The sequence below is a fragment of the Metarhizium brunneum genome, chromosome 2 (assembly GCF_013426205.1).
Source record: "Metarhizium brunneum chromosome 2, complete sequence".
Classification (NCBI taxonomy): domain Eukaryota; kingdom Fungi; phylum Ascomycota; class Sordariomycetes; order Hypocreales; family Clavicipitaceae; genus Metarhizium; species Metarhizium brunneum.
The window spans coordinates 3971145-3995864 of NC_089423.1; the positions used below are offsets into that span (position 1 = coordinate 3971145).

The window sequence follows — 24720 nt, forward strand, 5'->3', positions numbered from 1 at the left end:
GTGTCTCTTGGCGCCCTGCCTGCTCTTGCCCATCATGTCGATACCTCTCCAAGAGTAGCACCTGCTCTCTCGGTCTGGCAATGCTTGCTTCAGCCCCGTCAACATTCGCCAGCATCGCCAACGCCAACCCCGGCTGCGACATGCTCAACTATGGCAGCCCGGAATCCGTGGGAATGCTCTCAAAGACCCCAGGGACATGGTTTCCAACTTGACGCATTTCACCGAAACGCGCAACTTGGGCCGCCGTTCGTACAACCGGACGGTGCCCGTTGAACCCGGCGGCATCACCATCGTCGCCAACAGGGGTACCATTGTGAGCTACAGTGTACTTGGCCTTTGGGAAGCGCAGCTCTGAGCCGGCGTCAACGTATAGAGGACACGCTGCTGCCGCCGTCGCAGTAGGAGGACGCCACTGAGGACATAATCTACGACATGGTCAGCCAGGCCAAGATGTTCACCACAGTAGCCGTCCTGCGCTGCCCAGACCCGGGCCATTCTGGGCGAGAAGCTGGTGTACAAGACAGGCACCAAGTACCTCTACCCGGACCTCAACTTCATGACGCTGATGCTGGCCGTGGAAAAGGTCACAGGAAAGAAGCTCGACGACAACATCTACGAGAACACGTCCCTGCTGCGCATGCACAGCAGTACCTTCTTCAACCGGGGCAATGTCGAGGGCCCTGAGTTCAAGTACTACAAAGCAAATAGCCGCGCAGGAGCTCCAGATTTCGGTCGAGAGAAACGTCCCCGGGCTCCCACAGCGGCCGTAGCCTGTGCATGGAACCGTCCACGACGAGAATGCCTGGGCGCTGGACGGCGTCTCGGGCCGCGCCGGACTCTTCTCCACAGCCTGTGACATGGCGTGGTTCTGCCAGATGATTCCAAACAACGGCATCTATGGCAGGCACAGGATCCTGTCCAAGGTGTCAGTTAACTTGATCTTCACCAACTTCCTGGCGGACCTGGGCAGGGACCACGCTGTCGGGTCGAGCTCGAGCTGAACCAGTTTTTACACGGCGGGGTCCATGGCCAACATGCTGGCGGCGAGCCACGCGGGCTTCACGGGCACGTCAACGGTGATTGACCGTGCAAGTGGCACACTGTTTGTGCATTTGAGCAACCGCGTGCATCCGCCGAGGAAATGGAGCAGCAATCACAATGCGAAGGAGACGCTGGGCGCCTGGGTTCCGACGGCGGTGTAGGTAGCCTTGGTACCCATGTTGTCGTGTAATTGACGCTCCAAGGATACACCTCTGTCAGTAACGACCGCAAGTGGTCATCTACACGAGAAGAAGTCATGCCTTTCCACAGCAACAGAACCAAGGCAAATGGTTCAGGGTTCCGGGGTGAATCGTCACTCCGCTCGCTCCGCACGGATCATATGGCCCACTTTTACCGGTCACGGAGTACAATAATTACCCAAAAGGGTGGCCAGCCCGGACCACGGCCCCTGATTCGCCGGCATCTCATCAATTCTCTCAATCGCATTTACCCGGGGCCCCACCCCGTGTCTCTTCAACTCCGGCCCTTTGCTCAAGTCAATCGAGCCAGATACGTCGTCATGGCGGAGAAAATTCTTGACAGTCAACTCTTTTTTTTGCTCTTGTGCTAGGCCTGGAATCCCTGGTCGCAATGGATGAGATGGGGTGCCGGAGGAAACCCTGACCTAGAGGCTTGGTGATGGCTCGTCCTGAGTTGTGATAGCGGCCGCTTCGCTTAAAAAGATGGACTGGGACTGGGACTGGTTCTTGCTTGTAGAGGGAAGAAGCAAATCTACCCCTTTGTTTTCCGAAAAGAAGAGAAAAATTACAAACAAGAGCATATCGAGGGGCTCAACTTCCCACAATGCCATATTACACCCTCCGCAAATCGCTGGTGGCAGCCACTGTGCTGCTGGCAGCTGGTCGAGCCACGGGCTACGATGAGCTCGACATTCTCGCCGGCCAACACGTTGTGTATTCCTTCCCGTCGTCCAGCCAGCCCCCAGACGAACTGATGCGGCTCACACGGGCCGGTCTCGTCGGCGGCGTCATCCTGTTCGGCGTCAACGTCGACGCCAACACGTCGCAGGCCATGTCGGCCCTCAAGCACGCATACGACTCGTCGCCCGCGCCGGCACTCCTCAAGAAGAAGACGGGGAAAGACGCGCGCTTCCTTGTAACGACAGACCAAGAGGGCGGTCAGGTGCGCCGCATCAAGGAAGGCGAGCCGAAGCTCAGCGCCAAGCAGATCGGGGCTTCTGCCGACCCGGCCGCGGCGGGCGAGGCCGCCGGTGCTGGCGCCGCCGACAGCCTCCTGCGCTACCAGTGCAATTCAAACCTGGCTCCCGTCCTCGACGTCTTCCGGCAGCCGGGCGACTTCACCGACTACTACGGGCGGTCGTTTGGGAACACGTCGCGACAGGTGGTGCGCGCGGCGGTGCCCTTCATCACCGCCCAGCAGGGCCGGGGCGTGTCCGCGTGCGCCAAGCACTTCCCCGGCCTGGGGGCGGCCTCGCACGACGCCAACACGGACAACGAGCCCGTCGTGCTGAACCTGACGCTCTCGGAGATGCGCGCCGTCGACGAGGCGCCGTACGAGGCGGCCATCGCAGCCGGCGTCGACATGGTCATGGCTTCGTGGGCCGTGTATCCCGCCCTGGATCGCCGGCCGGCCGGCCTGAGTGCCAAGTGGATCAAGGGCGAGCTCCGCGGCAGACTGGGCTTTGAGGGCGTCACCATCACCGACGCCCTCGAAGCCGGCTCTCTTGCTGCGTATGGCGACGCGGGCGCCAGGGGCACCGCTGCCGCCGCCGCCGGCATGGACATATTGCTGGCGAGCGGGAAGAACGTTACGCAGGGAGAGGCTGTGAGGACGGCGCTCGTGCAGGCCCTGAAGAGTTGCAAGCTGGATCGCGCCGAGTTTGACGCTGCCACGGGGCGCATCGCCGCCGTCAGGAGCCGGATTGCAGCGTAAGGTGCGTGTGTAACATGGCAGCGGTGATGGATCATGGATGCTCCGTACACGGCCATGGCAGAAATCTCTTGTTGCTCGACATGTTTTTGCTACACAAGCACGTGGGTTCCAATGGCAGCCTTGATTTGTTCCTCGACCAAGAAAATAATTAGCGTACGCACTTCCACCAAGACTCTATATGGCTCCTGCCTGCTTAGACCCTCCCCCTGAGCGCTGTCCGTGAAGCCCCCTATCCCCTCTGCGCGCCTTTGCGTAGCCTGAAGCCTTCCAGAATGACAAGCTTGTGGCTCCTCTTGGTAATCGGGATCTTCTTGCCGCCGACCTCCTCGCGCTCAACCTCGTCCTCGGTCGCCCACACAAAGTCCTGGTGCTCATTGGGATCCAGCCTCACCGCCTGGCCGTCGGCGACCTCGACCTCGACCTCGAACTGGAACTTGCCAATCAACTTGGACCGCGTGCTGTTCCTAAACTCCTGGAAGGCGTCGGCCCCGGGGCCCTCGGTGACCAGGCGGGCCACGCGGCGCGCCGCCAGCCCTGCCTCCTCCCAGAGCTCCCTGGCGCAGCCGTGCAGGATGCTGGCGTCGTCGGCGTCGACCGCTCCCCCCGGGACCTCCCACAGGTCCGGCATGGAGTCGTGGCTCGTGCGCTGGACGAGGAGGACGCGGCCGCGGGCGTCGAACACCAGGGCCCCCGTGGCGACGCCGTCCCACGGCTTGCCGTTCGTCTGGATCCAGCTTTTGAAGGGCACGCTGAACTGCGCCAGGGACGCGTCGTGTGAGAAGTGGAATGGTGGCGCTTTGGCCGTGGTGTCGTTGCTCCTTGTGCTTTCCATGGTCAACGCTGCTGTGACGAGCGGGATATGGGTTCGGATTCGGGGTCTGAAGGAAAGGGGCCAGGAGGTAGATGGGACTTTTTTTCCCTTCTTCTTCTTCTTTTAAAGTATTTGAATGCTCGGCAGGCTCAAGTGGTCCAGAGTGACTTTAAGTTGATGGAGCATTGCATCGTGCAAAGACCGAAATTACTGCCCGTGTGCGAGTGCGAGTGATGAACAGAAACAAACACCAAGCGTTTGCTCAGTTGGAGCTTGCATAGCGCCCCGTTATGAGTCACGCCTGGTGGGTCCCATCTTGAAGCGCCTATTCTCGACAGAGTTTGCTGAGATAAGTTTGTCGCAATATGGCTCAAATTGACGTCAGGCTCATCTTTGAGGGTAGCTGCTCATCGTCAGGCCGCACGACCCAGACCTCTCAAGAATCAGAGTGCCGACTGCGGGAGTGGCGGCCCAGGTTTTCATACACTCCGATAGCTGTACAGGCAAAACCGCAAAGCATACTTTGTCCGTGTTATATTCGTTCCTCGTTCCGCTTTCTTATTTACAAACATCATACGAACCCATTACGCGCAACTGTTCAAGTATAAGCCCACGTCGGGAGAATGCAAAACCATGAATGCCCAAAAAAAAAATCTTCTTCCACAGAAGCTTTATCTCATGACCTGATTCTCGCTGACTTTATAAGTCTGGTTTGTTGCAACATGTAATCCGCCAGTTAAATTCTCCCTTCGTCGCTCAGCTGGGCATGCCACCTAACCATTCATTGTCCTCTACGTATTTCCCGCCAAACAAGGTAATAGCTTTCATGTATTTGTACAGCGAAGTCCTGTTGTGTCATGAGAGTCATGAAGAATGTGAACGCACTCACCGGCTGCCGCAGTCTCTGCATGTTGCGTTGCAGCATGCCCGGCAAATACACAAATCACCCAAACGCCGGACTGACCAAAAAAACCCACAGATACGAAAATAGAACTGAAAAGGCATGAGAAAAAAAAGGAGCATCATTTTATATACGCAAAAGACGCGGCGTGCGATTAGAAAGTTCGTGTCTAGTCATGAGCGTTGCGCGGTCGATTGATCGATTCGGCCAAGATGAAAACCGAAGAAGAGTGAGAAAAGGCCCTCAGAGACGTCTGGCAAGCCATCAATATTCAGATCGATACATCTCATAATGTTAGCGGCATGGACCCCGTCACGGACTTTTCTGCCCTCACTCGCAAGTGGTTCGCGTATGTTTCCAGCCCGTGAGCCGCGATGTGAGCCACAGGCCAGACGGCCGATTTGTTTACCATCCATGCTGCGAGACGGAGAATTTGACACGCATAGCCAGTAAACCCATCCGGTGATAAAACAGACTCGTGTCCACCGATCGTGCCTGTAGCATTCGGTCCTAGCCGCATGTTGATTTTCAACTCGGCTGTTGACAAGATGTCTCTGACCTTGTCCAGCAACTTAATATCCTCCTCCTCCAAGAGAATAATCGCTGGAACCTGGCTGAGATCGATATGATCTTGGCCCACAATACCGAGGTACGGCCCGACTCGCTCTTGGAGCGCAGTGATCCATCCGGCAACCACTTGCGCGCATTCAGCAGTGCATAGAGCAGTCTGCATGGGCAGTTCGTGGCTAGTCTTATCCGCAAACGTAACCCCAAGCTTGTCCGACATGGATAGAGAGTCAACAGCATAAAACGAGGCTGTTCTGAGATACCTCTCGCGTCTTGATATGCTTCGTCCCGTACCATTGGCGTCCTGACCGGTGCCGAAAGGCTTGTCGGCGTGCATGCCGTTCAGGGAGCTTTGCGTTGCCGGGGAATCCATAAACCCGGGGTTTATGACCGAGTTGGACGATGGGTCTGTCCCAGTTTCAGAAGAGCAGGTCGGCGACCGTGCTTCATCTTGCGTCTCAAAGCCTCGGGAAAGTTCCTCAATCATGCCATCCCAGTCTCGTTGCCAGATCTTTGCTTTGGCCGGACCGAAATCAACAAACAGCTTGACGTATGCCAGATCCAAAAGAGGAATCGCGTCTGCAGACATTGGTCCCAAGCCAAACGGATTTGGTCGTTCGATACTATGTTGCGGGTTACTGGACCATGCGATTTGCCAAGCCTTGAGGGCAGGTTCGATGTGCATGTGCATCTTTTCTGTTTCTATGTTGGTCCACGTCCGGTTTTGATGGCGTTGTCGGGTTTCCCAAATGTAGTTGTGCAGCGCATAGATGAGCACCAAACAGCCAAAAGTGCTGGGCTTCAGATCTGTCAGAGGGGTATCTGTAGTGTTCATTGGTGACCCGAATTGAGGCTGGCTGTTGCCCATGGAATGTTGCCTCTCATTTGTGCGCAGAAGATCCCCCAACGAGTCGAAGAAAGTTAGGCGGTTGTGGTTGGCAGCTTCAACTCCTCCCCTCGAAGCAAAGGCGGCGCCAGATTCCGCGGCGAAAAATTCTTCGTCACACGGAAGGTCGAGCGTGATCTCGGAATTAGTCAAGGCCGGGCTGTGGTTGAAGCTGGCAACAGCCATGCTGGACAGAATGAAGATGACGTATACCGTGCGTTTGTGTTCCTCCATCGACTTCCACTGGAGCCACTCTCGTTGCTCTTCTTGCTCGGATATGCGCGTCCAGTCTCCGGTATCAGCCATGTCAACATCTTGCTTGGTTGGCACGTTGCCCTTGCCTTGGCTAATTAGACCGGATGATTGTGCGAGACTGACGAGAGACGCACAATGCGTCGACGCAATATCACTCGTCACTTTGTCGGAGCAGGTGTGGCCGTATATGACGTTGAGTAGCATGGCTTGAACGAGCCACAACGGTGTGCTGGATTGAGCTTGGTTCTGTTGGACCTTTGAGTCAGTAGAGATGGTACTCAGTCGTGTATCGGCTCTGCGGACATCGGATTTGTGTCTCTCATCAAGATAAAAGAACACAATCTTTTTGGCCATGTCAAACAAATCTCTGGACTGAGCATGTTCCATCTCGTAAGCAGCGCCGAATGCAGCCATGGAAAGGAGCAAGCACCCATTGCCACCTGCGCCGTTGGAACGACCTATTGAATCAGGAGACACATCAAAGGACAGTGTAGGCAGGTGCAGGAATGGGAGATGAGGGTGAAAACATGTCAAGTAGGCCCTGACGTATCTCTGGAGATCCTGGGTACTGGGCACGTTGATGGCCGGATTTGAAGAGGAATTGCCGCCGGATTGGATTTGAGGCGAGCCTAGCGAGGAAAGTGAGGGGTTTTTACGGCTACCAAAAGGCAGACAGTGGAAAAGGATGGTCACTATAGCAGTCCGGGTGGCATCTGTTATGGTTGTCACGGGAGAAGCGGCGTGGTTCCCCCCGTTGAGGGATGACGGAGTTTCCTGGGCGGCGTTGAAGCCGAGGGGTGGGTTCAACGGTTGTGAATTTATTCCAGATACGACGGACGTGCTCAACGAGCTCAGCGAAGTTGGAGGCGCGGAGAAGTACGGGTCATTGATCTTTTGAGTAGCTGGCTGAGGTGATAATGGAGCACCACTAAGGAGATCTGGAAAGACTGAACCATTTAAATCCATCGCAAACGGGTTCGGCATCTGCGGAGGTCCCATGACGGAGGGTTGCCACATGGTACTCGTCCCAGCCGGGGCCGGGTGGTTTGATCCATCTACCATAACATCGCTAATCCCACTCTGGCTCGTCGTGCTAATAGCCGACGGGCTCGATCCGTCTATCACATGCTCGTTCGTGTTGAATGACATTTGATGCTCAAATCCTGTTACCCAGTCATCAAAGTGCTGCGTCGCGGCAACGTCGGGCAGACCTTGGCCAAACGGAGATGTCTGGTCCAGGGCCATGGATTGTGGCGAGTCATTGTAGTGTAGAGCGTTGGGGTTAATTGTAGATCCCGGGCCGAAGAAGAGACCCTCAAAGTCGAACTCGGGGTTGAAGACGGCCATGGGCGGCGCCGTCCTCAGCCCACTGGCGTCAAAGTCATTGCTCCCAACCTGCGATGTCTCCAGTTTGGGAAGCCCATGCTGCAATCCTCTCTGCCCCAGAGCGGCGGACATGCCGCCAAAGACGTGGTCCAGGTTATGGACCGGCAGTCCGACCAGGCTGGGGTGGCGGCTGTGAGCCATGCCCCGCGCCACCGAGACATTCGCAGAGGCGAGCATCTGCATCGCAGCACCGTCTACGTGGCTGATGGTGTTTGCCCTTGGGCGCATGGGAGCCGCCGCGGCACCGGACCCAGCGGCATTAACGCCGGCCACGCTGTTCTTACGTCTGCTCTGCGCGGGAGCAGCACCGCTGGCAGACTCACGTCGATTGCGAGGGCGCGAGGACGGGGTAGATGTTTGGTGAAGCTTCTGCTGGTGGCGAAGAAGCAGGTCGCGACGAGCGAAGCATCGTGAGCATTCGGGGCACTCGAACGGCTTCTCCTTGGTGTGGGAACGCTCATGCCGTTTCAGGTGCTCGAGGCGAGCGAAGGAGCGCTGGCAGGTTGCGCAAACGTGCGGGCGAGGCTTGTCCGTCTTGGGAGGAGGAAAGTTGGCGGACGGGGCCTTGGTGTTTACGGTAATTGTAGAAGCTAGAGCACAGGTGCATCAAAGGGTCAGCCGAATGAGCACAGAACGATCAAGCAGCACCGGCGAGGAACGGACACGGCATGGATGTGACTGGACATGACCCGATAACGACTTGACATGCGGCAAGGCACGCCGTGGCCGGAACAACAGGAGGGGCAGGCAGTGCAAGCAGAAGGTGTCGAATCGAAAGTGGGCTCAAGCTCACCAGAGTCGTCAGCAGCAGCAGCAGCAGCAGTAGCAGTAGCAGTAGCAGTAGCAGCAGTAGCAACAGCAGCAGGTGGGTTGCTGGTGCCAGCCGCAGCGCTTGCCGTGGTGGGATTCGACATTGTTGAAGCGCGCGACGAGAGCCTTGGGCCAGAGTCGTCCAGAACCATGGCAGGCGTGTCCTATCTCGGGAGATGGAAATGGCCGCGTGAGGCGAGACAGCGGCGATTGCGAAACTGCTTTGTTTTGGGGTGTCGGATTGCGATGCAAGAGGCGGGTTGTGGTCGCGGGGTGGGCTCGCTGACAGAAATGGTGGTGACACGGACACTCGGGCGCGCAGCAGCACAAGCACGCAGGCACACAAGCACAGAGAGCGAGTGCGTGAGTGAGTGAGACTAGAGGGCGAGACTGTGAGTGTCTGGTCTGTCGGCTTCAGTCAGCAAAGGCAGGCAGGAGAGGCGAGACTGGAGCGCCGTGGCGGGCGGATGGCGGATGACGGATGGCGGGGGGGTTTCGACAGCTTTGTTGGGCAGATGGAGGGGTCAGGTTCAGAGGTTTGGGAGAGAAGAGGCGTGCTCAGCAGCCGACAGAAGCATGTCAATCCGATGCGCCAGCTGGGACGACAGATTGAGGCATTACAAGTCGTCTATTGAGATCACGTCGGTCCCGCCAACAGAGACAATTCCTGCTTGGGACGGGAAGATAAGGCAGAGTGGCAGAGACGGGGAGAAGGAGGAAAGAAGAAGGTTTGGCGGCGTGGGACGAGGGCCGCGGGAAAGACACAGGCAAAATGGCACAGTGCGAGCGGACAGTGCGCCGCCGCACCATCCCAGACGGTGATGCTCCTCCGTTCTGGTGACAAGGCCCAAGGCCCAAGGCCAAAGACCAGACCAGACCAGACCAGACCAGACAGACCTGGTTGCCAGGCTGGTGCCAGGGCCTTCTTTTGCAGTGGCGCATGACGGCCGACCGTTGGGGCGCCGCGCCGACGGCACAGGTCAAGTACTCAAGTGCTACTACGGTTGACCGGTATTATTAGAGGTGCTGCGGACGCTGCCAGGCCTGGTGGCGATGTGGTGATGTGGTATCGTGCCTGGCCGGCCCCAGCTCGCGTCTCCCAGTCCTGGCCGTCTCCCGAGGGGATTGTCAAGTTGGCGAGCAGGATGCACTTGAGCCGTTCTGTGAGTAGTGAGCCCGGGCTCGGCTGGGGCCCTCCAGGATACACACAATACAACTCTGGAGCAAGGCCTTGGACGCGCTGCTCTGCTGTCTGTGCCGTGCTCGGAAGAGAATCGACAGGGGGGTTGCTGGGCCGATGCATGGGCCAAACCCAGTCGAGCAACGGTATCGTGCTGGCTCGGCTTCGACGATGCTACTCATCAAGTCGATACTATCTCTTATGAGCTTGGGGGGGCCATTATACAATACTACTAGTACTCGGCCATGGTACGTGTGTACATGAGTACGGAGAGGACTGCTTGGGCAGTACCCAACAGACGCAAACAGAGTCTAGTATGTAAATGCGGCAAGTCTATAATTATAACCCGTGATTCCAAGAGGCACGGCCTCGGAACGGCCTCTGCAATGAGACCCCGGAAAGTGCACATTTAGTCCACACAAAATAAAAGCCAAAAAGAGCACGGACGAAGCAACGAGGCCAACAACAGACACGACACATGGCGATGAAACGTCAAACTGACAGAAGATCGGGGTCACCAGACCACTGCTCCGTGCCTGCGACGCAAAACCAAAGCGCGCGGGTTTGATTGATGCCCATGAATGAAGCTGTCGGCCATTTCAATGATTATGCTCGGGTCCGCAGACGACTAGCCGCCAAGCCGTGCATAAAGCGTCGACTGTCACCGTCCACAACGGGGGTTGCGGCAGAGCCATGGTGCCATTGGGGACGTGTTTCACAAAAAAAAAAAAGAGGCCAGGCCGTGCCTGATGCCATCATCATCAGGCGCCACGTCCAAAATCACTCAAAGCTCAATTGCTACAGCACTGTACCAATACACCCATCAGTGCTTGTGCAATGTTTTGCGTTGCTTGGGATCCAAGAGCAGCGTTGCGTCTATGTAGGTAGTACATACATACATATTTAACCTGGCAAGGTGTCAATAGTGCAGATTCGTCCATGTCGCTGCAAAAGGGCGTGTGTCCAAGCGCGCGGCCCAGGGTCATTTCTCGACAAGCAGCGCAGACCAGATGACCGTCAAGTGCGTTTCGGGATGAGATAAATTCACGCCATTGCATCCAGTCCCTGCGCCGCCGGGTGGGCCCAGCTCTTCCACAGCCTTGATCAATTCCCAGTTCCGTTGGGAAGCCGCCGCTATCGTCGAAATGATGTCAAATAATCCGCATCGCCGAGCCTCTCGCGGACGGCGCCACGACCGCCTGGTGGTCTGACTGCTGATACGACGCCGGCCAACCCGCAACATGGAGTGAATGAATGAATGAATGAATGCAGATGTTGCCATGCCTCTTTATGCCCATGTATGGAGCAGTATGTATGTATGTATGCCTGCCTGTGATGATTGAATTGATGGCCAAACGCGGACGGGAGTCTGGCTCTCAGGTACTTGGGGTAACAGCATGTTTGTGCTCACTCAAGTACTGGGTACTTGTACCGAAGCATGCATTATGCATGCATGTCACTGGCACAGTGTACTACTGCGTCTAAGTAAGTAAGTAGCGGGATGAGTGCTGCTCAACTACTCCGTACCAAGTATCTGGATGTTGCATCTCGACATACTTTAGGAAAGGCCCCGTCACGACTCACAATGTCTAGAGCCCATGACGCTCATTCAATGCGCCGCTGTGAATAATGTAGGACGGAACTACGGGTTTTGTTGCCGGCATTTATGATTTATGCCGCCGAGTTATCGCACACTTTCAGTCTCAGGCTGGTCGGCTGCAGGCCATTCCCGGCTCAGCGTGTTCCAAACACAAAGTTATAATAGGAGACATGGACCGCGCACTCCAGCCACAGACACCTATGTATGTCGTCTTGGATGCATGTCTGCCATGATAGTACATGCAATGTTTCAACACGTACGCAAGTGCTGTCTGGTGTCAAGCTGCGCCCCCGGATGGCTCAAGTCACTGCATCAAAGCCAACGCGGGAACGGTTGATGAATATTCCCCGAACACCGGGTTTCTGCGTCCCTGAATACTTGTGCTCCTGTATCGGCCGTCGAGAGCGGCAAAAGTCCATTTGAAGACATCGCTGAGTGGTGCTCAAGGTACCAGCACTTTGAGGCTCATGCGCATCAGGAAAGCCCATCAGCACATAAGCACGGTCGGCCGATATTGACAGTGTCGGCTACTGAGCAGCATTAATTCGTTTCCTGCAAATACGCTAGCTGCTTAAGTACCAAGGGGTTGGTAATGGGGTTCAACCGACGTTTCTTGGGTTATTCCCACCAACGGGCCACAGCGGCAGACCACAGCGGCAGACCACAGCGGAGGGCACCGAACACAGTGCGTGTGAGATTTCCGTGCATGCAAGACACAAAAGTGGTCCACGTTGCCCCGTCCCGTCCCAAGCCTGCACATGCACAGGTGTTATTCGGTTTAGCTCTGGGATTTATCAGAGCTAACTTGCTGATAATCACTATCGACTAGAATACGCAAAACATAGGGCCCTGTTTAACGGGTGCTTCAGCGTTCAATGTGAGATACCAGGGGCCGCCATCTTCTGCGCCGCCCGGCAAATGGTACTTAGAGGCAAGGAGGCTGGAGATAAAGCTCAAGAACGGATTGCTGCCTCGGAGCCTGAAACTAGCGTCAAGGGCAACAACCAGGCCTGAAGCGAGTGCGCAATTGTATGTATGAGTAGTAAGTAGTACTAGGCATGTGGCATTTGTTTTCCAGAATGGCGGGAGACTTTTTTTGTTGAGACATTTATCCGCATCAGCACCCGTAGTACACATGATGCTTGAATAATATCTCGGTCCCGTGGTACCGTGGCTGTGGCGGGAGGGATTCACCACAAATGTCGAAACCCTTCCTTGCCACCGCCGCCGCCGCCGCGTCCGACGATAAGCTTTAACTGATAGCCTTTGGGGCAGCTTTTGGTCGTTTCATCACGCCGCAATGCATCAAGGCCGAAGTAAAGCGACGCTCAGGAGACAAAGCCGTCGTTTGTGTCTCAGTCGCTTGAGCCACCAGGAAGGTACCCAAGTACCTGCCCAAGTCAGTCATCAACGTCCGCCAAGAAGCTCAAGACTCGAGAGTCAAGTTGCTGCTGCGGCTGCGGCTGCCATGAAGAAGGAAAGGGAAAGCATGCACGGCCAGCACGATCCAAGCCCTGAGCGGCGCTGGGACAGATTTAGCAGCCGATCGATTGTCGAGCTGTGACTCTGCAGGGCACATGCAGGGATCTGAGGCCGAGCCGCCCGCTGATTGCTCCAGCCCGCAGCACCAGTTGACGCCTTTCACCTGTTTGGCCTTAGCGTCTGCAACCAGACTGGTGAGGGCCTAGTCACAGTGCGCCGAGTTGGAGCTGCTCAAGGGCTCTCAAGTTGCTGCGCCGTACTGCAGTCAACCGTGACTCGATGTCCATCTCGGCTCCCTCATAAGCCTTCCGCCGGTGACTGCCGAGTTTCATGTTGCGATATCCCCCCACCAAAAAAATCAGTTCTCATGGACGACGCTTCGATACCAAGGCCCAAGGACAGTCGAAAAGCACTCGTCGGCCTTGCAGTACTGTGAGCGACGTTGCCTTTGCTTCTGACTGCTGCAGCCCTCTATTCTAATCTTCTTGGAGACCCCCTGCTTCTGTCTATGTATGCACCAAGGCATGTAAGTATCATCTGCATGACCTGTGCCCATTTTGACCCGTTTCGCTGTAGCGCTGATGCGCCAATTTTATATCGCCACGGAGCCAAGTTTATGCCTTGCCAGCTACTCAAAGCACCTAGGCAGTTCGTTGCAAGGCTGGGCGCTTGGTAGGCAAGGGCGAAGCAACATGATGAGCCAGCACAAGGTCCCCGTTTGATTGATATCATGCCAGTTGGACTGATTGCAGAACATGCTCCGCAAAGACGCAATTGCCATGGCAGGTTTTGATGGAATCATTGACGCCATCAGTGATGCTTCAATCTGAGACCTCTGTATCAGAAGGACAAAGTATCATAATGCCAGTGGGTAAGCTTGTGCTGAGTGCACAAGACCTTGAAAGGACGTGGTTGGATCAGCAGCCATTTTCCATGCGTAGATCGCTACACATCTGGCTTCATTAAATGTCAGAGCTGCATACTAGCTTAATGTTAAATCAGATGGGGTCAATACAGAATAAACATAAAACACCGCTTGCGTGGAGAATACCAGATGGTTCGTATAGCGTCAATTGGTGACTGGTGAGGAGTTTAGGCGGCTGGTGGCATGTTGCATGTTGCATGTCGCATGTCAACGGTTGGCTGGGAAGGAGAGACCGGTTGGCCTTGTCGAGGCTCAGCCACACTGGGTACGGAGTACTCCTCCTACTGTCTGGTCTGGTACATTACTTACGGTTCAATATTGTCACAGAGTTCTGAATGGGAAGGAGCCAACAGTCGACGAACGCGCGCAATTTACTGTGCAGTGACGGTCCTTGGCTGGCGCCGTGTGGAGATTTGGTTGGGCCTGGATGCTTTCGTCCTCCAAGCCAATACGATTCGTCAACACCAGCCAACATCATCAACAGGGAACCACCAAGTACTGTCCAGGGCAGGCTTGCTTGCTTGTCCCATCCGTCCCACTATCCACCAATCCACTAGGCATTCGAAAGAAACGTCGGCGTGGAGCACCCATGCGCTGCTTGCCTCGTTCCCACAGGACGGCAGGCCGAGTGGGCCGTTGGCCTGCCTTTGCGAACTTCCACGCAGTTGCTAGTGCCGGCTGGCTTGATCACGGCGAAGAGTGGGCACAAGCTCCAAGGACGGGACTAACGACAGGCGATGCCAATACTGGAGACCGAAAGCCGATAAGACGGCCCGTTTTCGTCAGCTTAACCTATCCGATGCCTCCATCAGGTCACAACGTAGCTCACCGCCAGAGCCTGATGGCGGGTCGATAAAAGAACAAAGGAGACCAGGGGAGCATGACGAGTGAAAGTGCAAAGCGCGGCCAAAAAAAAAAAGTACCTGGTGCGTCACTGGCTGCTATGGCGAGGCAAAGGGTTCACAAAATGGCGCCATGGAAGTAAGGTCAAGAATAACCCTGGCAGGTGCAGGATGAGACAGGGCACGATGTGATGATGGCTGACGATCCAATGGCTGCGGTGTTAGATGTCTCCGCCAGCTCATGCGCCTCCAAGCTTCATCGTAGAGTGGTACGGCATCCAGGATATCAGGTTGCGATGCTACATGCGGAGCACAAGCTTCGCGCCGTGGCGTGGCATTCGGTTGCTCCATGGGAGCCTTTCTGCGACCAAGGCAACGAGCTGGTCTTGTCAACCGAGCACCATAAGGAAGACTCGATAACTCGAAGCATGACCATGTCAATTGTTTACACTCCCGCATTCGACAGGTCAGCAGTATGAGGCGGTCTACTTTCCAGCAGCCGCATCTGGATCTGTATAGAACAATTTTAACCATGTCGCAGCCCTTTGTGGCCGAGTTCAAACTTCACATACATACACTCGCCATATATCAGTATCGACAAGAGTTCGGTGATATTTGGAACGCTGTCTGGCAACACACGCCTGTCAGCGGCAGCAGGAGATGCATCGGCAGGCATTCCGATTACTGGTGCCCAAAGGCCTAGCCTGATAATACTACTGTTATTCAGACAATTTCAAATTCAAGCAGGGCTGAGTCCAAGTCTTTGTCCAGAAAATATCACGAGCAAGCTCTATCCAGACCCGAGACCTATCTCGAGTCACATCTTCACCAGTTTGCCAGTCGGTTGCAACTAAAAGTGTGGTCGTTCTACGTGGCTCGAGCCTACTGTTCTGGATACATACATAGCACTGGCATATATTGGACCCGGCAAAACGTCATAATTCAGACTTTCGCACAGCCTTGGCTGTTTGCCATGGCGTTATTATAGGTCCATCCGCCAAATTCTGTCCTTTTCCAGTCACAACATCATGCTGAAGAAGAAGAAGGGACCTTTTCCAAAGCTCTGTCACCCGGATCCCACCATGCATGTTCGCTGACCCACAGTCCTGGCTTGAAATGGTTCCACGTTCCAGACTCACGGCCAACTTCTTTATCCGATGGACCGACCGATCTTTGCTCCGTGGAGGGTCTCGAATGTGGATATGTTTGACTCTCATTTACGGATTTGCGACGGGCGAAATCAGACCTGTGTTGCGCAGTCAAACAGGCTACAAAGGGATAGGTCTGTATATTGTTGGTCGTCTACAAGTTAATTCATCGTCTATCGAAAGCAAGTCCGGTTTCTTCTCCAGTAGGATTAAACAGAATGGAACGAATTTGCTATTTGTACGCTTGTGGATGGACACACTGCTATCATGTTGCGCAGTGTAGCAGTAAAAAGCAACAGGAGGCATCAATATAACCAGGTGACTCCAATGGCATCTCGGTACTAGTCGATAGCATCGAGGCTTAGCCACGAAAAGGTCAACGATGAATCTCTCTAAGAAGTATCGGTTCGAAAATACTTGTTCAAGATATGGATCGTTCACTGGCCACAAGTTTACCAGTTTCACTGGGGGTTGGTGCCTCTCACGAGTATGCGAGATTGATCTTCACATTCATGAGCCGTCTTCGGAATTATTGAGGTGGCTGGCACCCATGATGCACCGGGATACTAAATAATGATTATGGCTACTTTTTATTCGTCTACAGATCCTTGGGATGCATGGCTACACTTTTAATGCAGACAAGATTGGACAATCCTGCAGGCCCAGTATGCACAACGGGCGAGGAAGCATACTCCAGGAGTATGTGGCACATGCCAACCAGGTCGAGGCATTGCCTGTCTTCCAGACGACCCTCCTGATGTGGCCCAGATGTACCAGGCCATGGTAGTTGGACAAGGCCGACCGTTCCGTGGTACCAAGTTGGTATGAGGAGCGCGGGTCGTTAGGAGCTCACGAATCCGCAACACAGAGGATTAGTGCAGCTTGTCCTGAGTTGCCAACTTCTCAGCACTTTGTCGAGTTGCCTCAGGTCTTCCGGCAACGGGCCATTGCTAGCCCGATGTACGGAACGGTCATGGAACAAGTGCCGAGAGGGCTTTTCACCATATGGACAAGACTTGATTAGAACGCATTGTCTGTCTCGCAATCGGTGTACCTGTGTCTGACTCCACCAATATAACCCCATGATGTTCACCCTGGAGGTTTCTGGGGTCGTAACAAAGGGGTGATTGGGCCGACATTCGCACTATGGAGCATGGGTTACCGGAGTAATCCATGGAGCCTGAGTACGTATAATTGTATGTACATACATACATACATGAGTGTGCAATACTAGATTCAAGTATCTATCTGTACCTGGAGGGCGGCCTTGATCAGCCAGGTTTTTGGCCCCAGCTCGCACCCACCAGAGGCGCTGACACCGGCGTCAGGGCCCCTGCTTTCCCCAGATTTTTAGTGCGGTGCAGATCACAACCAAGAAATTAGATGTGGACAATGCTGAATTTACAACGAACGACCTGGAACCCCAGAAAGTGCGCGGCGTGGATGCTTCCCTGGCCGGAGGCATGCATGAGCTAGACCCTGGGGTAGCACGGCTTGGTAAAAGCCTACGGCAACGAGTGGTACATACTCATCACCAGGAACGAGGAAACGGATGCTTGGCCAAGCTTGTCATTCGCCCACTGGTGTTACTAGTCTGATCCTCGGGAGAGTGATTCCCCGAGCAGTTCACCACTTCTACCACATAATGGTCAATAGGCTTCTGTTGGGTAATGAATAAGTAGGACAACTTGCTGCCCATGACACCAGGGACCACGGCCATGGCCCTTTGAGATGACGACCTGACGAGCTGGGCCAGACGACTTGCTCGTCGAAGGGCAAGGGCGTTGCGAGTAAAAGGCCACTCCTGGCCACCAGCGATTGGCTTTTAGGAATTATCAACTATGCCTTATACGAAACGATTATGTCTCTAGTATGGGGTAGGGAAAAGAGGAGAAACAAGTCGCGCGGAGCCGCAGAATGGTAACCCAAAACGACAAGCAGACGACGCATGATGGATACGATTTCACACGAAACGAGGTAAACTGTCAGGGCGGTGCAGCTCCGCCGTGATGCCCATCCCTCACATCAAACAAAATCCAAGTCCCTTCTCCGGAGCCGAAAAACATCATCTTTGTCGGCACCGTCGTCCTGGTCCGCAAACCATGACAACGAACTGGGTGTGGTTGTCGGCAAAGGTCTCGGCGCAAGTTGTTTGTCTAGAACCACCACTAAAGACAACACATTCAATGCAACAACAGGGATACAACTCCAGACCCCACACACATTCTCAGCATGGTGAATCCAAGGGGCCAATCGATTAAACAACGGCTCTGGGGGTTGCATTAGTGCTTGTAATTGGAGCAGAGGAAAGAGGTAGTACTATCTTTTAGGGCCATCTTGGTCCAGAAACCGCTCCCGCACACCAGCTGAAGCATCATGATTGTATGAAACGGGATATATTTGGGCGCAAACCAACACCAGGTCATGCGCATCGTCGTAGGGGGCTCCCTGTTGTAACCGTTTTCTGGACCTGTACCCTTGGGGGACGACAACTGTCCAGCAGCGAGGGCTCATGGGATGAGAAATGCCAATTCGAGCAAAGGACGCTTTTCGAAACCTAACTCGTGGGGTATGTGACAAGTTGTCGGCTGGAGATTGCAGTTCTTAAAAGCAATCCTTACTAGTTCGCTTTGACCAGACTGACCAAAAGTGATAAGTGACATGAATTAGTATGACACTTTCGGATGGTGGAATACCTTCTGCGGTGTGTGAGCAGCATTCTGGGCTGTTGTTATAGCTACCCTAGTCGAATTACTGAAGAATGTCACGCTGGTGTGAGCTGGGGACGATCTTATCTTATAACAAACAACTCCTTGATTCTTGGTGGGATCACATGTGAAGTGTTTCGCGGGTTGAAAGGTGTCGAAGCGTGGGAGTTGGACGCAACTATTCTGCTCACGCCAAGTAATGATGAACACGCTTGGATTTCTACCAGAAAAACCTTGGGATACTATACAAGTTGCCTCAAGAGATTGATTCCAAACGAATTCCGACCAGGCATGGAGCGAGTCGAGCCCTTTTCCATGAGCTTGTTGGTGTCCAAGTGCCTTTACTTGCAGAGCGTTGGTAGAATTATATTACCCGTTGTCAACTAAGTTATCCTGAAATACATGTCATTTGAGCTCTATTTAAATACAGTGTGAAAATGTATAAAGGTGGTATATTGTTACTGGGCGAGTCTGGCGCATCTGCTCAAGTCACGGTTATATTCGTCTTTAACCTGCCCCCTATTATCCTTTTCTGTACTCTTGTATTTTCTCTTGATGGATTCCTTGCCTGTTTCTCCCTTTCAAAACCTTTGTCATCTTTTTGTCCTTCTTATCCGCGCCTTTCATGATCCCTATGCACAATGTGCGCGCATGCCTGGAGGGTTGACCCTCCTTTGTGCCATCCAGCGTCAGTCAAGTAGACCCAAGATGCACTTTTCCGTCATGCACAGAACTCAAAGAAACAGCAAGTACTGAATAATAAAAATAACGTTAGATGCGCACAACAATACTCCATTCGCGGCAACTGTGCAGCCATCCATGCGTTTTGCTAAGCGCCAGCCACCCCGGCCGTGTTCCACCTCATGCAAGTTGCAACTCCTCATTGTTCAATATTCACACGAGTCTATTTCTCCCCGTGTCAGAGAAGAAAAGCGTCAGACCCAGTCAATGCCCCCTCGAATTGGCAACGGCGGCATTTCAAACTCGCTGCGTCGTGTGGAATCCCGGCTTCTGCTCGCATCAATGAAGTCCCTTGTCCCACGCGGAGAGGCGACGTGCCTACGTCACGACTACACAAAACCTCTCATTCCCCTAGAGCAAGGGAATATTTCCTTAAAACCAACCGCATCAACCTGACCGTCCAGAAGATCAGTAACAGGCCCTCCTCGATTCGTTCCATAGTCTGCGGTCTTTTCTCCTCCTGTCCAGACGGTGCTTGCTTGTCTTGTAATGCAGCAACCTCGCTGCTTGCATGATTCCTACCAGCACCGCAACAACGCCTGAATTCTATTCGCAGACTCGCCATGAAGCCGTCACTCGCACTCGTCGCTCCATCGCTCCTCCCGCGGCTGTGCCTCTCGGCCGTCGTGACAATCACCGCTCCCCCAGCCATCCCGTCCGACGAACCGCAGTGGAAGACGGCCGACACGTTCACGTCGGCCATCCTCAACAGCACCAACTTCTACCGCGGGGAGCACAACGCCACCGCCGTCTCGTGGAACGAGACCCTCGCGTCCTTTGCCGCCGACCACCTCGCGCGGAGCGGCTGCCGGTTCGAGCACTCGGGCGGCCCCTACGGCGAGAACCTGGCCGAGGGGTATCCCAACGCCACGGCGAGCGTCGAGGCCTGGGGCGACGAGAGGGACCGCTTCGACTTTGGGGACCCCGGGTTCGCGCACGAGACGGGCCACTTCACGCAGCTGGTGTGGAAGAGCACCACTGCCGTCGGCTGCGGCAGGCGGCTGTGCGGCGAGTCCGGGTGGTATCTCATGTGCGAGTACTGGCCGAGGGGGAATGTCATCGGCCAGTTTGGAGACGAGGTCGGTCGGGAGATATCCGCCGCGGCCCTGTTGAGGCCGAGTATCGTGTCTGTTGTGGCTCTGGGCATATGCGCTGTGATATTGGTCGCGGCGTAAAAGTGCCTTTTTTTTGTTCTCTCCATGGCCATGGCCCCAGTGCTGGTGTGTTTTATCTGCCTTTTTTTTATTTATTTCATGAGATAATGACGAATGGAAGCATTGCGGTTTTTTTGTGTAGATAGTGTAAGCCATAGTTGTATGTTATTGGAATGGCCTCATGTAACGCTGTGCTCATTTCGTTCGGGGACAAGCTCTACGCTCGGGAACCTAGACACAACTACTACTAGATGGAGTGTATCATGTATTTGGTCACTGTTGCCAGTCTCCATGCCATCTCGGGCTCCGTGAACGTGAAAATCTTATTCAAGATTTACGATCTACAACCCTAACGAAGAAGTCTGTCGGCTTGACAAACCAGTAATTCTCGGTTTTCCAAGCAGCTCGCCTACCAACCAGCTCAAAGTCAAAGTTTCTCACGAGCAGAGGAATCAGCTTGGACATTTCCAAGAAGGAAATGTGTCTCCCCAAGCATGTGCGCGACCCAAGACCAAACTACAAACGATTAGCAGACTGCCAAGGCCGATGGCCACATGATTGTTACTCACCGGTAAGTAATATGCGTTCATGGCCTTTATATCAGGTCCATTATCATCAGTCTCGATCCATCGTTCTGGCCGAAATTGCCTCGCGTCAGGGCCAAAGACGTCCTCATTGTAGTGCGCGACCCAAGTGTTGAGACCAATAACCGAGCCCGGAGGGAAGAAATGCCCGTCAAGCTCCAGGCCGCCGTCCGTGACTACCCGCCAGAGCGGTAGGCCAGTCGCAGCGTGCAGTCGAAGAGCTTCTTTGATGACAGCCTGCAGATACGGCATTTCTTGGCTCTGCTTGAATGTCAAGTGCGTGCCATCAAAGAGACCCTCCGAGAAGCGCTGCTGGACCTCGTCTCTTAGCTTCTGCAAAGAGTCTGGATTTCGAATCAAGTGGTATAAAACTGCCGAAAGGCTGATTGCCGTGGTGTCGGCGCCGGCAATAATGTTGGAGAGCCCCATCATGAAAAGGTGATATGACGTAACCTTTTGCGGATTGTCCTCATTTTGAACCATGAGTTTCTCGAGAAAATCCTGAGGAGCATTCTCATCCAAGGAGACGGATTTGTCTGCATATTGACCTCTTTCCGACCTTCTCTGTTGGATTCTTTCGCTCACAAACTTCATGAGGTATGTTCTCCCGACAGCTCCGCCGACATTTAGTTTGTTCATGGCGTGGTATAGGTACTTGTGCAACGCCGGGAGGATGCCTACCAAGGTGCTGTATATCATGGATCCATGCAGGGCTCTCATGATGCCATCAACGTCGTCGCCACGGCCGAGGAAGCCGAATCTTTTGGAGTAAGTGATGTTACCAATGACATCAAATGCGTAACACTGGAACCAGTGTGTCATGTCAATGATGGAACCGTGTCTAGCAAACTCGGAGAGTCGTCGCTGCAGAATATCGGTACACTCGTTGACGTAACCCTCATAGCTCACCAGGCTCGACATGCTGTAGAGGCCCTGGAATCGCCTTCTGGTTTCTGCGTGTCTCTGAATGTCTCGATCCGGAAACAAGGTCCAACGGTCGGGCGATGGGTGTTTCCAACCCTCATACCAGTCCGACTTTGGCATCTTGGATGCGATGCCGTAGACGGTGCCCACGGCTTCCGGTGCGTCGATGCTGTACATGTTGGGGGCAATGCGCACAACCCGGCCGTACCGACGATGCAATTGAATATTGTCATGTTCAAAGTGTCCCTCGTAAACGCGCTTAACATACCAAAGGCGCGTAAACCTTGCCCAGAAGGGTCCAGGGAGATATCGCAGTGGGGAGAAGACGGCGGTGATGACGGCTGAAGACAGCCATGCAAGAGCAAAGGCGACCAGGGCACCGCCCAAGATCAAGAGCAAGTACATTGTGGCTTATCCCAAACACGTACGGAGGAGTACCTGGGAAGGTATATTGCTGCCCTGAGGTTCTTGCCACCAAGGCCGTAACTTTTTGGTCCTGACTTTGGCATGGCCAACGATTCGGGCGCCTAGGTATTTGATATCATTCGGATCACGGCAATCCTCGGCTGAGACCTGGCCACAGAAGGAGTTGACCCCAGATTCCGCATCCGCAGTGGATAAAGCAGTGAGTGATTGCCGCAGCTCACTGCCGGACCCGAGATACCGAACAGCGAACGGCGAACGGCGAACATTGGCCACCAGTCCATGGCCATGCCATCAGCGCAAGTATCCCCGCATTATGACGTCCAAAGGGAGGGGCGATTTCCGAAGTTGAGCGTGCCCATGGCGTGAAAGGAAGCGTCCGTGATTCCGTGGGGGAGTTCCAGGTCGGCTAAAGTTGTTCGAAATCTCTCACACGCGCCCCATTCATGCTGTCTGTTCGCACGCACGTCATCTCGCATGTCTGCCCGAGAAAAAAAAAAAGCAAGCACCCGACGCGACAAGGGAACCAGCGCTGGCCGTTTTCTCTCCGGCTGCCAGACGAATGAGCGCCATCTTGCTGCTTGTCCGCGATGCCCCCCTCAGGGTGAAGTTGCTCCTCTGCGGATGGTGTTCCTGGTGCCCGTGTGGATTTCGCCATCGACACTGTGTTCGCCCGCTCCCACCAATAGCGTGTGTTGCTCACGGATCCTGCCTCGGCCCTCAAACACATCTCGTTTCGTTCCGTCTTCACCACCACCACATGTACTGGCTATTGTCTCCATTGTCCTACCGCAGCAGCGTGGCTGATTGAGCTAGAATCGAGATGGAAACAGATTCGTCTCTCATCGTGTCGTTATCGTTTCGTTCCTATCCCCTGTTGCGCAAAAAATGAGTGAGACTCCCCCTCCCGATAGCGTGGCAAAGGAAAGGGCCATCCTTTCCCAGCTGCTGCCACCTTTCTTGTCTTCATCCTACACATGTTTTATTTCATTTTATCTTCTCTCCTCCTCTCACACTTGCTCTTCATAACAAGGGGGACTTTATACTGTTTCCAACTGTTGCCATCCGAGATCCCGAAACTGGATAACCGAGAACCATCACGACGTCACGGACCGCATACTTGAGTGAGCCTTTGGCAAACGCCTTTTCTGCAATCCGCTTGGTAGAGGACACATAACGGGAGCTATAAGAGCCGAAACTTACACGTCGTCTTTACTTTTGTCTCGCTCCCCATATTCCCGGCTTGGCGCTTCAGACGACAAGCGCGGCGTTACTGGTGCGTATGATTTTCATATTCCATTATTTGGAAACATCAACAGCTAAAGCATGCTCGCTCACCCAGAAAAAAGAGGTGACTTGGGACCTGACGCAGGACCAAAACCTGTGGGACTGTAGATCCCGCTGGCCCAAGATCGGCGCCTGGTGTTCCGAATACATCACTTCATCATATTCCCTCCATCTCTGACACAAGGTGTTTCAAGAGCGACCTTTCGACTTTCTAGTCTACGGACTGTTCTAGGACCCATAAGCTCTTTTTTTCTTCTTTTCTGGAAACAACTAGTTATTTGCCAGTCATATTTACCCTTCGACTCCACATCATTCTTGTGACGGATTGCATCTGGAGTTGGCAACTTCAACCAAATAACATCAACCGGTACGGCCTCACGCCTGTGCAGTTGCCGGTAATGGCAAGGAGTCTGTTTAAACTAGCGAATTCCTTGTGCATGGTGCTGCTGTTGGCCATGGAGGCATCGGGCTCACTCTTAACGCTGGAAAATTTCGAGTCAATATCCACCATGTCATTACCCTTGGAATGCGCCTTCGCATACAACACACCACTGCGAGAGTGCTCCATGGAAGACTTTGGCGAAGGCAAAATGTGCTCGTCCACCTGCATAGACGAAATTCTGGCAGTAGAGACGAAAATTCAGGACTCATGCGCTTTGGCCCGGACTGGGTCAAACTCATTGTTAGACCAGGCACAACAGGGAAGGCTCGTAATTACGATTTGCGGGAACAGGCAGTCACCCACAGCAGTGCGAGCCAGTTCCTCAATTAGCTTTCCACGGCCGGGGACCTTTTCCAGAATACCGTTCGATACGCCATCGCCAACTTCGCCTAGACCCACTACCAAGCCAAAGCCATCGTCAACCACGTCTGCTACACCTACACCGAGCCCGACTATGACATCGACTATGACGCCAACTACGACCTCGACTGCGTCCTCAACTACGCCCTCAACGAGCGAAGATGATGGCGATGTGTCAACACCAACCCCTGCCATAGGGCCAATAGCCACGACATCAGGGATACCGGTGGACAGCACAGGAGTACAAGTGACTACGACGAGTACTGCTACGTCTTCATCAGCCGACGAACGTCCCCCTCGACGTACACAGCCACCTGGAGGAGGTGGGAGCCCTTTTGACTTTGTACCG

At 54.2% G+C, this 24720-nt stretch overlaps 8 protein-coding genes across 8 annotated transcripts; 3 read left to right on the top strand and 5 right to left on the bottom strand.

The window, feature by feature from the left end:
- Window positions 1-196: 196 nt before the first annotated feature.
- Window positions 197-1001, top strand: G6M90_00g041510 (uncharacterized protein; the record flags this gene model as incomplete). Its single annotated transcript, XM_066130283.1, has 3 exons — window positions 197-313; window positions 467-700; window positions 771-1001. 3 exons carry the CDS (start codon window positions 197-199, stop codon window positions 999-1001), a joined length of 582 nt encoding a protein of 193 aa, XP_065986545.1.
- An 844-nt stretch (window positions 1002-1845) lies between these two features.
- On the top strand, window positions 1846-2955 carry G6M90_00g041520 (uncharacterized protein; the record flags this gene model as incomplete). The annotated part of the gene is made up of 1 exon (XM_014692011.1): window positions 1846-2955. One exon carries the CDS (start codon window positions 1846-1848, stop codon window positions 2953-2955), a length of 1110 nt encoding a protein of 369 aa, XP_014547497.1.
- Window positions 2956-3184: 229 nt separating this feature from the next.
- G6M90_00g041530 (uncharacterized protein) lies at window positions 3185-3787 on the bottom strand (the record flags this gene model as incomplete). The annotated part of the gene is made up of 1 exon (XM_014692012.1): window positions 3185-3787. The coding sequence occupies one exon, from the start codon at window positions 3785-3787 to the stop codon at window positions 3185-3187; it is 603 nt and encodes a 200-aa protein (XP_014547498.1).
- A 1166-nt stretch (window positions 3788-4953) lies between these two features.
- RSF2 (Respiration factor 2) lies at window positions 4954-8675 on the bottom strand (the record flags this gene model as incomplete). Its single annotated transcript, XM_014692013.1, has 2 exons — window positions 4954-8351; window positions 8555-8675. 2 exons carry the CDS (start codon window positions 8673-8675, stop codon window positions 4954-4956), a joined length of 3519 nt encoding a protein of 1172 aa, XP_014547499.1.
- Window positions 8676-15085: 6410 nt separating this feature from the next.
- Window positions 15086-15276, bottom strand: G6M90_00g041550 (uncharacterized protein; the record flags this gene model as incomplete). Its single annotated transcript, XM_066130284.1, has 2 exons — window positions 15086-15111; window positions 15177-15276. 2 exons carry the CDS (start codon window positions 15274-15276, stop codon window positions 15086-15088), a joined length of 126 nt encoding a protein of 41 aa, XP_065986622.1.
- A 4484-nt stretch (window positions 15277-19760) lies between these two features.
- Window positions 19761-20372, top strand: PRY1_0 (Protein PRY1; the record flags this gene model as incomplete). The annotated part of the gene is made up of 1 exon (XM_014692014.1): window positions 19761-20372. One exon carries the CDS (start codon window positions 19761-19763, stop codon window positions 20370-20372), a length of 612 nt encoding a protein of 203 aa, XP_014547500.1.
- Window positions 20373-20678: 306 nt separating this feature from the next.
- Window positions 20679-22264, bottom strand: PDAT9 (Pisatin demethylase; the record flags this gene model as incomplete). Its single annotated transcript, XM_014692015.1, has 2 exons — window positions 20679-20867; window positions 20921-22264. 2 exons carry the CDS (start codon window positions 22262-22264, stop codon window positions 20679-20681), a joined length of 1533 nt encoding a protein of 510 aa, XP_014547501.1.
- A 1651-nt stretch (window positions 22265-23915) lies between these two features.
- On the bottom strand, window positions 23916-24566 carry G6M90_00g041580 (uncharacterized protein; the record flags this gene model as incomplete). The annotated part of the gene is made up of 2 exons (XM_066130285.1): window positions 23916-24173; window positions 24288-24566. The coding sequence occupies 2 exons, from the start codon at window positions 24564-24566 to the stop codon at window positions 23916-23918; spliced, it is 537 nt and encodes a 178-aa protein (XP_065986375.1).
- Between the last annotated feature and the right edge of the window lie 154 nt (window positions 24567-24720).